Consider the following 15,896-nt stretch of genomic DNA (forward strand, 5'->3'; position numbering starts at 1 on the left):
CTCGGTCGTGGATGAAGTAGGCCGGATAAAAGTACACAGATGTATGCACAAAGTTCTTTATTATTTCTTTAGTTTTACACAACTTAACACTGAATCGACAATTATATTAATCGAAATGGAATAATGAATAGTACGCGAACAATGAACGAATAATACGGAGCGAATACTTGTACGAAATAGTAAGGAATTAATAATGAATAATGTTAGCTAAGAATAAATGATTCGAATGCTTGAAGAGCTCTGAATTGACTGCAATGAACGTAATGCTGAATGATCTGAATGTAATGCCCCGAACTGAATGATCGAACTGACTGCTCCGATTTTACTGCTCCGATTTGATTGCTTTGAACGTAATGCTCCGAATTGACTGTTCCGATTTGACTGCAATGTTATGACTGAATGATCTGAACGTAATGCCCCGAACTGAATGCACGATTTGACTGCAATGAACGTAATGCTGAATGATCTGAATGTAATGCCCCGAACTGAATGCTCGAACTGACTGCTCCGATTTTACTGCTCCGATTTGACTGCCCCGAAGGTTCGAAATCGCCGGCTTATATAGTGTCGAAACAAAGGGTCTTCGGGCCATGCGCAGCACACGCGTCGCGCTCTGGAAGATTCTTAGAATGATTCAGTGAAGGACTTCTGAGAAGAAAGATTTTTAACAACAATTCTTCTGAGAATTGTCGATCGATATGTTTATCTGACTATTGAGTTTCGGCGCTCGTGGTCGTAGCCGTCGCATGTCCGTTCGACTTATCGCTCGCAATATCAGGTTTCACTAACATGAGGCCTCTTATGCGCATTCTCTTCTTAAGCTTAGTTAATATTGTATAATATAAAATCCTTAATAATATGGTTAATATTTATGCTTATTAATTTATGGAATCATTTGTTCTATTTATTTCAGTTCTGATAATAAGTTGGCAATTTAAATAAAGTTATGGCATTCTATAGTTTATTAAAAATATAGATATTTTAGATAACTTATATGTATTATATGCAATGTATATAATTTATGATTCCATAGAATATAAGCCTCTTAAATTTATATTTATGGTCGCTTGATCGATACTACAATAAAGCATATTAATTTTATTAAAATCATTTCTTTATGGAAGCATTCGCGCATTATATAATAACCTGTTTTAATTAATATGATTTTAATTATTTATAAAGTATAATTGTAATTGATATAGTATTGAAAGTTTTATATGTGATGTTTTGGATAAAATAATTATAAATATTCAACAAATTATAGTCAACAAATTATTATTATATACGTTTTATGATTCCATAAAGTACGGCGCATTTACTCCTCAATTTAAGAGTGAGTAATTATTATATATATATTTGTCTGTATGATTAAATATTAAAATCTTAAAAGTTAGATATTAGTATCGATATTATCGAGTATGATACTCGCTCGCAAGTTCGTTCTTAAAGTAATCAGCAGGTTCGTTCTAGAAAGTCACTGCTGTACAACTAGCTAGTTCTAAATAATGCTTCCTGATTCGTCGATCCAAGGAATTCTCAATTCTTTGCGCCATCGATTATTATTACTAAAAGGATTAAAATATATTCAGGTTTTAGGCTAAATAACCATATGGAACTAAAATAATAAGCGATTAATGAAATTAGTTAACAATTAAAATAAAAGCAAATGGATTACATAATTATTCTACAGATATTTTGTAGGGATAAAAGCGGTACTTAATTACTAGCTAAAATATAGTTTTTAAAATTGGCAGGACGTTACAGCCTTTATTTAAGGAATGGGGATAAGGAGGTTTTCGAAACGAAGTGAAAAATACAAAAATGAGGAAATTCACTAGAATATTTACAATTTTATTTGTTAAAATCTAGTAAATCTGTTCACTTTTGTAATTTTTACTTCGTTTCAAGAACCGTAATAGTTCCCAAGGAACCGTAATAGTTCCTAAAGCTGCATGTAGAAAAGAACACATTCTGTTTAGTGCCTGTTGCGTTTTCTTTTGCTCGCATGTAGCATACAAGCTAAGCGTTCTCTGTCGCTTATGTTACGCGCAAGCGAGAAAGAACACAAGAGACACGAAACCAGAGAATGTATCCTTTTCTGCGTTCATCTCGGTCCTCACTTTCAACACTAGGACTACGTTCCAAAACTAACTCTTCGAGGAATATTTTACTCGATGGCCATTCCAAAAATTTTTTAAGCGTTTTTGTTTATGATTCCAAGCCGGCTATCGAGTAAAATTTTCCTCGGAGAGAAAATTTTAATTCGTATGATGTTAGCCAATGACTAACACTTTTTTTAAATAATTATGTATGAAATTAATTGTATTTCGTTTGTAGATGATTGTAGTGCATTTATTTTCGTTTGTTAGTTCATAATTAATTTTTAATTAATTATTTAATTATAGACCATGAAACTAGCCGACATGTACTATAAAATTATGAAGATAGATGTGAAATCAATTGTATTTTGTTTGTAGATGATTGTAGTGTATTTATTTTTGTTTGTTAGTTTATAATTAATTTTTAATTAATTATTTAAAGTTTGAAATATACCAAAGTACATGCATGGACAGAAAGCATGTGCACGCGCACACACATACCCACACGGGTGGGTGCGAGAGGGAGACCGAAAGCCCCCCTTGCACTCCCCCATATGTGTGTGTGTGCGCAAGCGTGCGCGTGCGCGGCCTGAGCGCGTGCTTTCTGTCCATGCATGTATTTTGGTATATTGTAAACTTTTTTTGTTAATAAGTTTTTAATAAATAACGATTAAATAAAAGAAAAAGTTACTCAGAATTATGTCCTTGACAACATATATCAAGGTCATTGAAATCGCCCTTAATCTGAAGTTTTACCAATCTCTCTCCCGCCACCATTATTGCATTAATTTTTTCGTTTTTCAAAGCAAATATGAACCAACAAATGTTTTAATTGGTTTTTCTATAACCAACAAACGATTGCGCATCGATTGAACTAAGATTGAAACAAAAATAATATCTTTCCGGCTAACTTCACATAAAATTTTATTTTCGTATTTTCAAAAAATATATTAACCAACAAATGTTGTAATTAGGCTAACAATCACCAACAAATGACCAACAAACGATTCGTAAAAAAAAATTATAAAAGTGAATGTTGATCGGTTAACTTTATGAAGCTGCTGTGTGCATGCCTAGCATGCTAGTTTTTGGTAATAGGTTTGGTGCTATTTTCACTACATGGTTTGTATATAAATAATTAAAAATAACAGATTTCTTAACCTAATGAAACTTATATTTAAATGAAATTTATATGTGAATGAATATCAGAATTTTCTGGTATGAATGAAATTTTATTTCATTTGTTGACGGATTTTGTTTTGATTACGGCTAATATTTACAGAATTTTTAGAATCTTTAAAAATTTTAATGAAATCTCTAGAAACCTTATAACTAAAATATTAATCCAACACGTAAGACAATCTGCACGTGTGAAGCCAAAACTAATAACATTCTTACGATTGGAACACGTAGAGCATTTCGCTAAACAACATGCAACGAATTGATTGAAAAAATCAACTCAGTCAGCAAGTTCAGTCTGTTCGAACAGATTTTGCCAAATGTCTGCTAAATTTTTGTCAGCTGAAAGATTGCAGACTATATACAAAATCTGTTATATCAGATAATACTAACAGAATGTTAGCAGAAATATTACAAAACCTGTTGACATAGTTTGACCGCAGATCAGTAGCAGAAAGTAAGCAGGATTTGCACAGAACTATTATAGCAGATTGACAGCAGAAATTGAGCAGGATCTGTGCAATCTGATGACAGATTAATAGCAGAAATCAAGCAGGGTCTGCTAATATGACTTGACATCAAATTGTCGACAAAAATCAAGCTAGATCTGTACACGCACAATATGATAGCAAATTGGCAGCAGAAATCGAACAGAATCTACAGCTTTTAGTCATTTATATAATTTATTAAAATAATAGTTTATTTGCTTACCGCTATACGGTTCAATATTCACTTTCTATACCCGTATTCAAATTCTGGTCAAGAGCATACATAAAACCTGCAAAATGTAAATAATAATATGTATAATTATATCTATCAATTCAATTTCTGATACGATTCCTATACAGGGGAATTAGATATTAAACTAATTTTTGAAAAAATCAAATAAATGTCCAATTTTTACTTATTTGATGAAATTGTCCGAATAAGTAAAAATATTTCGTTATTATCTACGATATAAAATAGAAATCTAAAGTATAAAATAGAAATTCTATATAAATAAATTTTTCTATATAAATAAATAAATTTTTGATTTTATAAATTAAATTATTTAAATTTTATTATATATCTTATATTAATATTATATATTTATATGTATTAATACAAACAAGCAAAATAAATGATCATTTATTATTTTTTAGTAAGCGAAACGAGCAATGTAAATTAATAAAGCATTTAAATGCCATTTTTCCATTTAAATAATGACGAAAGAGCCTGCTCAGTTTCTGCCGCCAATCTACTGCCGACTTATGTCGACAAGTTCTACCGGCAGAATACAGGTTAAGGGCCAATTTCACCACTTTCGGTTAGATTAACCTAAGGCAGGGTGGCAACTGAAATGATAAGAATGCTTGGTTTTCATTCAACTCTATTTTCTGTTGCTACCCTGCTGATTTTAACCGTCGGTTAACTTAACCGAAAGTGGTGAAATTGGCTCTAATGCGGACGCAGTTGATGCTAATCTGCTGCAATATTCTGCTTAAATCTGCTCGCACACTGCTGGCAGACTGCTAACATTTTGCTTACTGCGAGTATAAAAAGTCATACCGTGTGCCGTAGACTTTATTTACTTAAAAATTGTAGAAAAATATTATCTGTCTCTTTCTCTCTTTCTGAAAATTATTCGTTTTTCATTGTTTTTTGTAGTTAATTTCAAGGGATATTCATAATCAAAAATTTTTGCTATAAATTAGGAAAAGTATTAATTACAACTATTTTTATGAAGACGTCAAAATCCATATTATTTTGTGATACTTTAATTTTTTTTCATAATCCGGATTTATTTGTTTAATTTTTCAAACAGTATAAATGTAAGAAATGTTTTTTTTAATTTTTAGTTTTCTGCTACTATTGTACATGCAAAACATCCTTCAAAAAAGTAAAGCGGGGAGCACACACTTTTGCATAAGCGCATAACAATAAACATAAGGAAATTGATTGGTTCATTTTCTTATGCATACATTTGTGGACCAATCAATTTCTTTATGTTTATGCGCTTATGCAAAAGTGTGTGCTCCCCGCTTTAAGTTGAACTCCATATGACACGATCACTCAAGGTTAAACTAATGACATCATTTTATGTCCTCCTTCGAAACAAACAACTTTTGTCTGAAATATTTTTCCATATCTTTTATATTTTTCGAGATATTTGATTAGCACGATTAAAATGAAACATTCTGTATATATCATGTATATAAGGTGTCCGATAATTTTTGGCACATCCTAAGTGTGAAGATAGATTGGATCAAACTGAAAAGTCCTGTACCATTTTTTTCTATAACACTTAATAAAGAAAATATTATTGAATAAAGTCTAGCCAATAATCGCCAATTTTTAACCGAGCACATGTTGGTAAAAGTATTTAATGCATTTTGAATAAATCTTGAAATCTATTAAATTCATTAAAATTTTAATGTTCAATTCCTATTGGGCAATCAAGTATACCTCGCAATTCATTTTATTTGTATGATGTTAAAAATATGTATATTTTAAAATAATATTATAAGAAAATTCTTTCTTCTAATTATCAAGCGATGCAGTAGCATCAAAATAAAATAAAAATACTTAATTATTTCAGGAATCAAAAAATATATTCCATGATTTTTTTTATAAATAAGTTTATGTTAAATTTTAATTAAATTTTAATTCTGCCACAATCGTAATACTTTGTCTTTTCCACCTGAAGCGACTCGTAGACCATCTGGTGACCAGTCGACAGCATAAATTTCATCTGCATGACCAGGTAGATCTTGGCTTAACTTTTTAGTTTTCATGCTCCAAACTGTAAAAAGAATGTAATATAGAATATTATTTTCCATTATAATGTTCTAATTGATAAATGTTCTCCTGTGTCTGACACTGTACATACCCTTCAAAGTTGAATCCGCACTGCCACTAACTAGTAGACGAGAATCAGCGCTCCATGCCAATGAATAAACTGCCTGAACATGACCTCTTAATGAAGCGATATATGTCCCGGTATTAGATTCCCACAATTTGATGGACTTGTCAAAAGACGCAGATGCAATTATATAACCATTCGGTGCAAATTTAACATCGTTGATAAGTTGCTGGTGTCCTGTCATCCTTGCTGAAAAAAAAAATTTTTGTGATATTTTCTTTTTTGCAACATTGATTTAAGTGTATTCTGAAATGCAACATACCAATAGGTTTTTTCTCTTTTTCTGGTTTCCATAAAAACAATGTAAAATCGTCAGATCCAGATACAAGTTTTTCTTCACCTATAGATTCATATCGCATTCTTGCATATGCCAATAGATTTTTTGCACCTGAATCTAATTGCATAGGGCCAGTCCTAAGCACATAATCAACATTTAAGGCTAAAGTGTTCACCCAATGAGCATGGCCTTCCAAAGTTCTACATAAAACACCCTGAAATCAGTTTAATTGGTTACAATTGGATTTTGATATCATAGCTAGTTTTTATTAATGAGATACATACATCTTCTGCTCTCCATACTTTGACAGTTCTATCTTGAGAGGCAGAATAAATGAGACCACTACCACCCCATTTGACACAAGTCACACTTTTTGTATGACCAGACAAAACGCGACAAGTTTGTGCTCTCTTTGTGTCCCAAATACGTACATCACAATCCTTGGATGCACTCACTAAATGTAAGCATTCTGGATTCTTATGATAAGGCTCCCAGCACAAAGATGTCACCCATTTTTTGTGTCCTGTCATGGCTTTTCCTAGATAATATAAAAAAGAAATATTTTTTCAAGAAACATGAAGTTTAACCAATTAAATATAATTTATAAACATATACCCATTTGTTTGCCAGTATGAGGGTTCCATAAATAAATTGATCCATTTTTACATGCAGAAGCAAGCTTAGAACCGCAGGGTGACCAAGAAATACACAAGACCCAATGTCTATGTCCTTCACATGTATAATGTGGTGTTTGTGTATGGATATCCCAGAATCTTACTGTTGTATCACCAGAACCACTGGCTAGATGCTTGCCATCCGGGGAAAAAGCAATAGATATAACGGCTTCTTTGTGACCTATATACAAAAACAAAGTTTATAAAACATTGTCATGTTTTTTTTTTTAATATCCTGATCTATAAAATTATTATTAACCTTCTAAGGATCCAGTGCATCTTGTAACAGCTCTGACTTTGAATACTGCTTGTGGTTGATATACGATTTCCATAACATCTTCATTAATGTTAAAGTCTTTGCCTACAAATTTCTCCAATGTATCTGTGATCTCTACATTATTTACATAAAATGCCATAGGTAACGGATCTTCTTGCTGCAGCAAAGCATTGCAAATTTCTTGTAATTTATTTATGGTGACATTGACTGGTAATTCTAGCAGACCACCAGGTAGAACTTCACCAGTGTCTGATTTAAAACGAGAAGTAATATTGACTGGAATATCCGCTAGAGTAGCGTCATTCTCGTCGTCAAGCTTCCTTTTAGTCATCTTGAAAATCAATGTACTGAATGTACTGAAATTATCAATTATCAAATATATATAGGTTATATATTCACATATAATCACACAATCTTTTATCACGATATTTTGAAAATAAAACTCATAGATCGTATGATACTCAAATGTTCGTGTTAATAAAATCTTATAACCAAGATGTGTTCCTTGCTATTTAATATATAAATTTTTTTATTTATAAAATCACACTAAAAGCACGTGTTCTTTTTCCCACTTTTTCACATCACTCAAATCAGCTGATCGTTATTGCGTAAATGCAGTGAAATGGTTGCAAGAGATACTAATTTTATTTCCTCTTTTTTTCTGTTTCTCACCAATAAAGTAAAGATGAGTTGTGTTCGAAAATCTATTTATCGTGAGTAGAATCTCATTGAACTTTATATATATTGAATTGGAAATCATTTCTTTATAAAAGTATGTTGAGAGATGACCCAGGCCCAGATTCCAGACTTGAAAAAAAGACATAGGATACAGAACCGGATAGATCTATTTGTTTTATTTTAATATGTAACCAGGTATAAGCAAAGAGAAGCCTGAGAGCGGATTCGTATGATGTTAGCTGACGACTAACACTTTTTTTAAATAATTATGTATGAAATCGATTGTATTTCTTTTGTAGATGATTGTAGTGCATTTATTTTTGTTTGTAGTTCATAATTAATTTTCAATTAATTATTTAAAATGTCAGTCATCGGCTAATATCATATGATACATCATACATATTATAAAATAAAAAAAACTCTTTTGTAATCAATTGTCTTTTGTTTGTAGAGTTTTGTAGATACGGGCTAAAAATGCCTTTCATGGTAGAAAGCAGTAACGCAACAAGACTAATAAGCACGTATTTTTTGAAAATTTTATACTTGCGTATATACATATGTGAATATATATGTTCAAATTATAATTAAAATTATACAATGCAATTAAATATTGTTTGATGATCAATAATAATAATCAAATAATAGGTAACAGAATGAACAAGTACAAAATATGTAAGATAAGGGTGCTTGTTAGACTTGAAGTTTGTTGACTATCGATACTTTGTGTATCATATTAACGGGATAGAGAAATAGCACAAAAATTATTTGGTTGTCATTATTGTATAAACTTTATTCTGAAAATATAACAAATTTTAAAAATAATTATATTTTTCAAATGCATTTGACTATTAATATTGATAATTATACAATATTTAATTGCATTGTAATTTTAATTATAATTTAAGCATATATATTCACATGTATATACGCAAGTATAAAATTTGCAAAAAGTGAGTGTTTATATTAGCCTTATTGCGTTACTGCTTTCTATCACAAAAGGCCAAAAAGCATTTTCAGCCCGTATTTCGGCCGTAAAGCAATACGCTAGAGAAACAAGGACAGCAAGCGATTGTCGCTCCTTGTCTGATATTATCTTATCCCAATTTTCAACAATCGCATCCGTGTGCTCAACATGACCTCCGTATACTTAGCAGACAAATTTAATATTTCTTATTTTTTATTATTGCAATCGTTTGGGTAAGTTTAGAAATATCTTCTTATAGTTTAAGAAATAATAATTTATTTATAATAAATGAAAATTAATTGACCGTATAGTTAGCAGACATAATTAAAAATTTTTTTATATTTTAATCAACGTGAAATCATTTGGGAAACACGTCTGCAATGTTTTTAACGTTTTGGAAATAATAGTTTATATTATAATAATTAATTTTCTATCAGATAATTATCCGGAACCAAATACATAAAGGTTGCGTTCCGTTTCACGCATAGAGCTCATAGATCGCTTGGAAATCTATAATATATGTTACGTGAACTATAGATTTTCGGGCGATCTATGCGCTCAATGCGCTTTATGCGTGAAACGGAACGCATCCAAAGTCAAATATGCTAAATAGACGAGATCCGATATAGTCCACATTGCTAATTGGCCAGTTGTTGCACTAGGACTCTGATTGGTCAATTGTACTAGATTGGTCCATTTTCTTAATGCATACTTATATAGACTAATTAATTTTCTTGCATATTTATCTGCACTTATTTTGTCTGAATATATCTTTACGGTTACGACTAAAAATTTTTCATGCGACAGGCGTAATCTACAATAGAGTCGTAATTCGTAAGAAATTGAGCAATCGCAGATTACGTTTACACGTCACCCCTCATCGGGTTTAATATAACTTAGTAGTTCTAAGGCTGGCCAATCACAGTCATTCCATTCTTTAGAGGAATAGGCGTAATTGAAGTCAGTTTTACAACAACGGACATTATTAAATTCAATTAAGGGTGACGTATAAATGTAATCACTATAGTATAAACTATATTATAGATTTCCAAACGATCTATGCGCTCAATGCGTGAAACGGAACGCATCCTTCGACTCGACGCTAGCCGCGTTAGCGTCAAGAAGAAAGAAGTTAGATTTTCTCAATTTCAGCAACAAGCGTCAAGCCGTACTATTGGCCAGTATTGATGCTATAAATTGACTCTTTTCATGCATTTTTCACAATATAGCGTCAATTTTAATGATATGACTATTTTGACGCTAAAAATAAACGTCAAGCGTCAACGTGAAAAGGCACCTTAAGAAAATGGACCAATCTAATACGATTGACCAATCAGAATCCTAGCAACAACTGACCAATTAGCAATGTGAACTATATCGGATCCTATCCATTTAGTTTTGCATATTTGACCTTATATATCCGGTTCCGGATTATTAGCTGATAGAAAATTAATTATTATAAAATAAAAACTATTACTTTCTAAACGTTAGAAAAAACATTACAGACGTGTTTCCCAAATGATTTCACGTTGCTTAAAATAAAAAAAAAATTTTTTAAATTATGTCTGCTAATTATATGCTCAATTAATTATCATTTATTATAAACAAATTATTATTTCCTCAACTATAAGAATATATTTCTAAATTTGCCCAAATGATTCCCAAACGATTGCAATAATAAAAAAATAAGAAATATTAAATTTGTCTGCTATGTATATGGAGGTCTCAACATGTCGTTGCTTGGCAATCGTGGAGTCTGTTCGTTTTAGCTGAACTGGCTGCTCTAATTCAGAATTTATCTTTTTCTCTCCATATTAGAAAGAAAAAGATAAACTCTGAACTAGTGCAGCCAGTTTAACTAAAACGAACAGACCCATAGATGCTGAATGCTACATACGCGATGAAAAAGAGAAGACGACGCAATCATCTCTCTTTGTCTAGCGATCAATGTATTACCACTATCGACAATATCGAAAAGTGGACGTAGCACGGAAATGAATTCGGCTGTTTTATCCTGTCTGAAAATGGACGTGGCCATGTAGTTCCAAGCGATCATAAAATGGACGTAGAGGCACTGCTGTACGGGACTGAGAGCTATCATATGAAAAACGCCGGGATGGCCGCTCTCAGGCTTCTCTCTGGTATAAGTACTATTAATAAGTTTATCTTTCTCCTTCCAATGAATGGCCACAATGTCTCGATCATATCCGATCGGACGTGATCATTTAAAGAAACCTTCCAATGGAGAGAAAAAGATACACTCTGAATTAGTGTAGCCATTTCAGCTATAAACATACATATTGACATTTATAATTTAATCTTTATATTTAATGTTTGAATTATACTATCTGGTGTACATAAAGAAGAAAAAGAAGAAGAGCAACGATCAATCGATCAAGTGGCGTAGAGGCAAATTCTTTATAGAAGCAATTACAAAGAAGAAAGAGAAGATCCAGAATGTTTGAAATATGTAAATAATATATCTATGCAAACAAATGGGAGTAAATGAGATCTCTTTATCTTAAAACAATTTTAATAAACAACAAAAAAATAATGGCGTCCATTTCGGAAAATATTGAGGAAAAAGAACAGGAAGGTCCGATTAGATGCATATTCTTTGCCGAATTTCATCACATAGCGGGACCTAAAATTACATGTCAGGTGAAGAGAGCATGCATTATAAAATGTAAATGATTAATTAATCTCTATATTTAATGTTGACATGATTTATATTATCTCTTGCAGGTACCTGATAATTTTATATCCAAAGATATCTTTGACAATGTCAGTGTTTACATTATACCTAAAGCACAATTACAAAGAAGCACAATTACAATGTAAGCAACTTTAAGAAATTAAAGTTGTAAAAATCAATTCTGGAGAGAAGTTTGTTGATCCTTTAATAATATTTAAAAATTTGTCTTCTTTGCAGCACATTAAAGGACTACAAAATTTTAGGATTCCCTGTAAAAATTGACGATAAGAAATATGCAAGAAATGCGTTTTACTTCAACTTGTGTTTTGTTTGTGATGCAAATGCTCGGACTGTTCATTACGAACCAGTAGTTAAGAAAATGTCGGATTTTTTTGTAATAATTTTTTAAATAAAATTTTCATAATTTTTTATTATATATATAAAAAATATAGTAATTTATGTGTCATAAATTTTATATGATCAGATGGCTTTGGAAATAGAAAATTGCTTTTTATCTGCCTCTGATGATAAATCCAGGTTAGCAGAGATGCTCACACAAGTCATGCAGGATTTAAATCTGCACAAAATGTGTACATTGACTGGTAAAATTTATTTATACTTTGATAGAAAATATTTTGCTGTGATATATTTCATATATGTAACAATTTGACAGAAGGAACAATGACATCTCATTTGAAAGTAGTGAGATTAGCACCTGAACCCAAGTCAGTTCTCGATCATCAAGTACCAATATTCTTGGAGGGTAGAGAGACATTTCAGAGTGATCAATGGGATCTGACTACACAGCAAGTGTTACCTTATATCGATGGCTTTAATCATGTGGCGCGTATAGCAGCTGCAGCCGATGTAGAAAATAATTTAGTTAAAAGCTGTGTACAAAACCTTGTGTAAGAGAATCAAAGATTGCAGTTTTACAAATAGTTGTTCCAAAAGATACATTCGAATTTTTGCAGATATTATGGAGTTGTGACTTTGATTCCAATATTTCAATATAGTAATGTTTATGCTGTAACTCCGAAATTAAGGCAATTGGGAGATGATATAAAATTACAGAATAGATGTATAGCATATGCTTCTAAATTACGTGAGCAAAGTTTTTTAACTTTTATTACAATGTTATTACAAATTTGTAATAAAATTCACATATTGCTTTTTCTTATCTAGCCAGGCAACCTGCATATTTTAGGGATATATATCGTATGTACTCAAGTATGACTTATGGCATTACCATGAAGGACTTGTGCCAACGTCTTAATCCACAAAACTTGAGAATAAATGAGAGAAAATTAGTACAATTTGGTTTGATAGAGGGGCTTATTAGGAGAGTATATAATGTGAGTATATAATGTGAACTTATGTGCATATATGCATTGAGTATGATGATACATGAATTGCATCTTTGTAGTATCCTGTACTTCTTCCCGGTGCATCTTGCAGCGAAGAAGCAAAGAACAATCCAATCTATAAATATTTTACAGGCACATATAGCCTCGATGAAATATGCTGTAGCACGGGTCAATCGACCGCACAAATCGAAGATATTATTGAACGCGATCCGAACGTACTAATGATATGGAAGTGATGATTATAGAATAAAAATTAAAAATATAAAATAAGCGATGTCCACAAACATTATCGATTCTAAAGAGGCCGTAATATTTTCTTCTTATGTGATTCTCAAAACATATATCTAATATTTCAGAATTTGTTTTTTAGTTGTTTTTAAAAATTAAATTCTTTTATTAGACATCAGGGAACCATTAAAAAAAGTATATTAATTACTTTGACACTATATATATATATTCATATAAATAATTTTATATTAGTATAAATCTATCATTTTCTCGATAAGGATTTTTTTATTTTAATATTATCTATGTTTCTTGTATAATGTAATACTTATACATAATTTTGTATATATGCATATATATGTATAATAAAATCAAAAAGATATGTGATTTTTGCCATCTTTAAAACTTAGAAGGCTTAGAAGTCTTCATATTTTTTTCATAAATTTGATGGAATATAATTCATGGATGGAATAATTCATTAAATATTTTTGATCATTCGTTTTACTTCATTAATGTAAATATCTGGTACTTTGTTCTCCCTCATTTCTTGACATTTTCGTTCCATTGCATCTTGCAATTTCTTCTTGCGCATCGCAGTTTCTGCGCGGATCGTTAGACCTTCTGCAAACATCTGTTGTCGTTCAGCGATACGTTCTCGTTCCTTTTCATTTACCTGTCCAATAAAATAAATTGATAATACTGAATATTGAATAACACATTTAATATATTACATATTATATGTATATTTATCTGTATATTTACATGCATATTTATTGCATATTAATTATTACAAAAAATTTTTTGCACATGTAAAGATAATTAATGCGAACCTGCTTTAATATTTCGTTGCGATGGATTAAAATCTGTTGTTGTTTTTGTTCGAGTTCCTTCTTTTCTTTGCAAAAAGCTGCTCGTTGCACGTGTACAATCTTTTCAAATTCCCGCCTATCTCGCTCGATTTCGATAGCTTGCATTACTCTCTTATTATTTATTTGTTCCTTTCTATCTCTCTGAAGAATTCTTTGAGCTTCCAGTTTCTTCAACGCTTCTTCTTTCTCCCTTTGTCTCCATTCCCGTTCTACTTCTTCCTGCACTCGAGCCGCGTTAATTTCGTCAATTTGCGCCTGGAAATTTATTGCCATGAATGAAAGGTAAAAAGATGTAATGGCAGACTAGTTGTGTATCTGCATATTGTCGAAGTTTGTTTGTCTTTAGAGATATGTGATTTTTGTCTTAATGATTATTTAATTATTAATTATTATTTTTTTTTTAGTAATGAGAATGACGATGAGGAAACTGGCAATAAGATATTGGACTTCTTCGAATTATTTGGCACACCTGCCATTTGAGTCAAAAACAGATCATTCTATTTTTGTAAAGATCACTCTTGTTACCGTATAATATATATATATATATAGAAATTTTTTATTAGGAAAAATGATTCCCTGGATAGCACTGTTCTTTTGCATCGAACCAATATATTTGCTGCTTGTCTAATATTTGAAGATGTTTTTATTGTTTATCCTGGATGATATCCTAACATCGCTATTACAAAGTATAAATTTATTTCAATTGTTTTATCTGCTTTAATTGTTTCAAACATCTGATAATTTTTTATGTTATTGTGTATGCTGATTTATTGAGTTTAACATACACTTCTATAAAGAAATTTCATTTGTATTTTTTTAAGGAGTTATTCTACGCATCCCCGAGCAGTTCGCTCTATCTTCTGTCTATTCGCATCACACAAGTCTGAATAAGTATGTAACTGGGTTTAGTAGTTCAAAATAGATTCAGATTTTAATAGTAACATAATGATTAGATTACTTATTTTAATAATAATAATTATTAGAAAACTTATTTTTACTAAAATATATTTTTAATTTGATTACGTAAAGAATAACTTTTATATGATTTAACTTGACACCAGATAAGAGATAAATTTAAGAGGTTTCTTTTCTTTTAAAAATTTATTGTAAATTTTTATATTTTAACTTAATTTTTCCAATATAAATTGAGATCATCCCATTAGCGTACATTACGGATCGGACACGACAAAATTTCCCGATCGAACACAGACCCGATCGAACACAGGCTCGATCGGACACCGGCTCGATCGGACACATATGGTTGCAATTGGACACAGGTCCGATCGGACACAGACCCGATCGGACATCGGCCCGATCGGACACAGATGCTATACCAAATTACATGTATGGACAGGAAGCACGAGCGCGCATCGGTAATGTGCGCAATCGAAACTCACTCTATAAATTATCACTTTTCTAATTTTTAAAATTATATATAAAATGATATATAATATTATATGAGTATTTTGTCATGTAAAATCTATTTAAAAATTTATTTTTTAATTGAATATATTTCTATTTGTTCTTTTAGATTGAGTTGTTAAAATTTTAGTTTTAATATAAACTTACAACTTTAAATACTAATATTTTTCTTTATATAAATAAAGTACATTTTTCGATATATTTATTCACTAATGTAAATGTGTACATATTATCTACAGAAGCTATGACTCATGCAAAGGAAAAAACA

At 31.0% G+C, this 15,896-nt stretch overlaps 3 protein-coding genes across 4 annotated transcripts in view; 1 reads left to right on the forward strand and 2 right to left on the reverse strand.

The window, feature by feature from the left end:
* Nucleotides 1–5,847: 5,847 nt before the first annotated feature.
* On the reverse strand, nt 5,848–8,203 carry LOC126855973 (notchless protein homolog 1). Its single transcript, XM_050604116.1, has 7 exons — nt 8,081–8,203; nt 7,391–7,764; nt 7,073–7,312; nt 6,742–6,995; nt 6,443–6,671; nt 6,148–6,369; nt 5,848–6,060 (listed from the first exon to the last, which is right to left on the reverse strand). The coding sequence occupies exons 2-7, from the start codon at nt 7,737–7,739 to the stop codon at nt 5,921–5,923; spliced, it is 1,434 nt and encodes a 477-aa protein (XP_050460073.1). The 5' UTR covers nt 7,740–7,764; nt 8,081–8,203; the 3' UTR covers nt 5,848–5,920.
* A 2,745-nt stretch (nt 8,204–10,948) lies between these two features.
* On the forward strand, nt 10,949–13,382 carry LOC126855978 (GATOR complex protein NPRL2). Of its 2 annotated transcripts, XM_050604125.1 has the most exons (9): nt 10,949–11,191; nt 11,414–11,711; nt 11,796–11,887; nt 11,983–12,139; nt 12,230–12,347; nt 12,419–12,653; nt 12,720–12,850; nt 12,931–13,100; nt 13,172–13,382. In XM_050604125.1, the coding sequence occupies exons 2-9, from the start codon at nt 11,556–11,558 to the stop codon at nt 13,346–13,348; spliced, it is 1,236 nt and encodes a 411-aa protein (XP_050460082.1). In that variant the 5' UTR covers nt 10,949–11,191; nt 11,414–11,555; the 3' UTR covers nt 13,349–13,382. The 2 variants fall into 2 exon arrangements, with proteins under 2 accessions (XP_050460082.1, XP_050460081.1); XM_050604124.1 differs by lacking the exon at nt 10,949–11,191 and having other exon boundaries at nt 11,199–11,711.
* A 144-nt stretch (nt 13,383–13,526) lies between these two features.
* LOC126856028 (cilia- and flagella-associated protein 45-like) overlaps nt 13,527–15,896 on the reverse strand; it is a 15,630-nt gene continuing 13,260 nt past the window's right edge. Inside the window, exons 5-6 of the mRNA XM_050604188.1 lie at nt 14,168–14,461; nt 13,527–14,010 (exon numbers count right to left, since the gene is read on the reverse strand). Of these exons, the coding sequence (XP_050460145.1) occupies nt 13,816–14,010; nt 14,168–14,461 (489 nt within the window). The 3' untranslated portion in view covers nt 13,527–13,815. The remainder of the gene's footprint in view (nt 14,011–14,167; nt 14,462–15,896) is intronic.

The sequence above is a fragment of the Cataglyphis hispanica genome, chromosome 17 (assembly GCF_021464435.1).
Source record: "Cataglyphis hispanica isolate Lineage 1 chromosome 17, ULB_Chis1_1.0, whole genome shotgun sequence".
NCBI classification, from domain to species: domain Eukaryota; kingdom Metazoa; phylum Arthropoda; class Insecta; order Hymenoptera; family Formicidae; genus Cataglyphis; species Cataglyphis hispanica.

Excerpts from the sequence above, each read along its gene's own strand:
- LOC126855973 (XM_050604116.1), bottom strand. The coding sequence starts at position 7,739 with ATGACTAAAAGGAAGCTTGACGACGAGAATGACGCTACTCTAGCGGAT. Across the intron at positions 6,672-6,741 it reads AAGTATGGAGAGCAGAAGAT|GGTGTTTTATGTAGAACTTT; the intron begins GTATGTATCTCA and ends AACTGATTTCAG. Across the intron at positions 6,370-6,442 it reads AAAAGAGAAAAAACCTATTG|CAAGGATGACAGGACACCAG; the intron begins GTATGTTGCATT and ends TTTTTTTTTCAG.
- LOC126855978 (XM_050604125.1), top strand. The coding sequence starts at position 11,556 with ATGAGATCTCTTTATCTTAAAACAATTTTAATAAACAACAAAAAAATA. Across the intron at positions 12,654-12,719 it reads AGCTGTGTACAAAACCTTGT|ATATTATGGAGTTGTGACTT; the intron begins GTAAGAGAATCA and ends GAATTTTTGCAG. Across the intron at positions 13,101-13,171 it reads TTATTAGGAGAGTATATAAT|TATCCTGTACTTCTTCCCGG; the intron begins GTGAGTATATAA and ends GCATCTTTGTAG.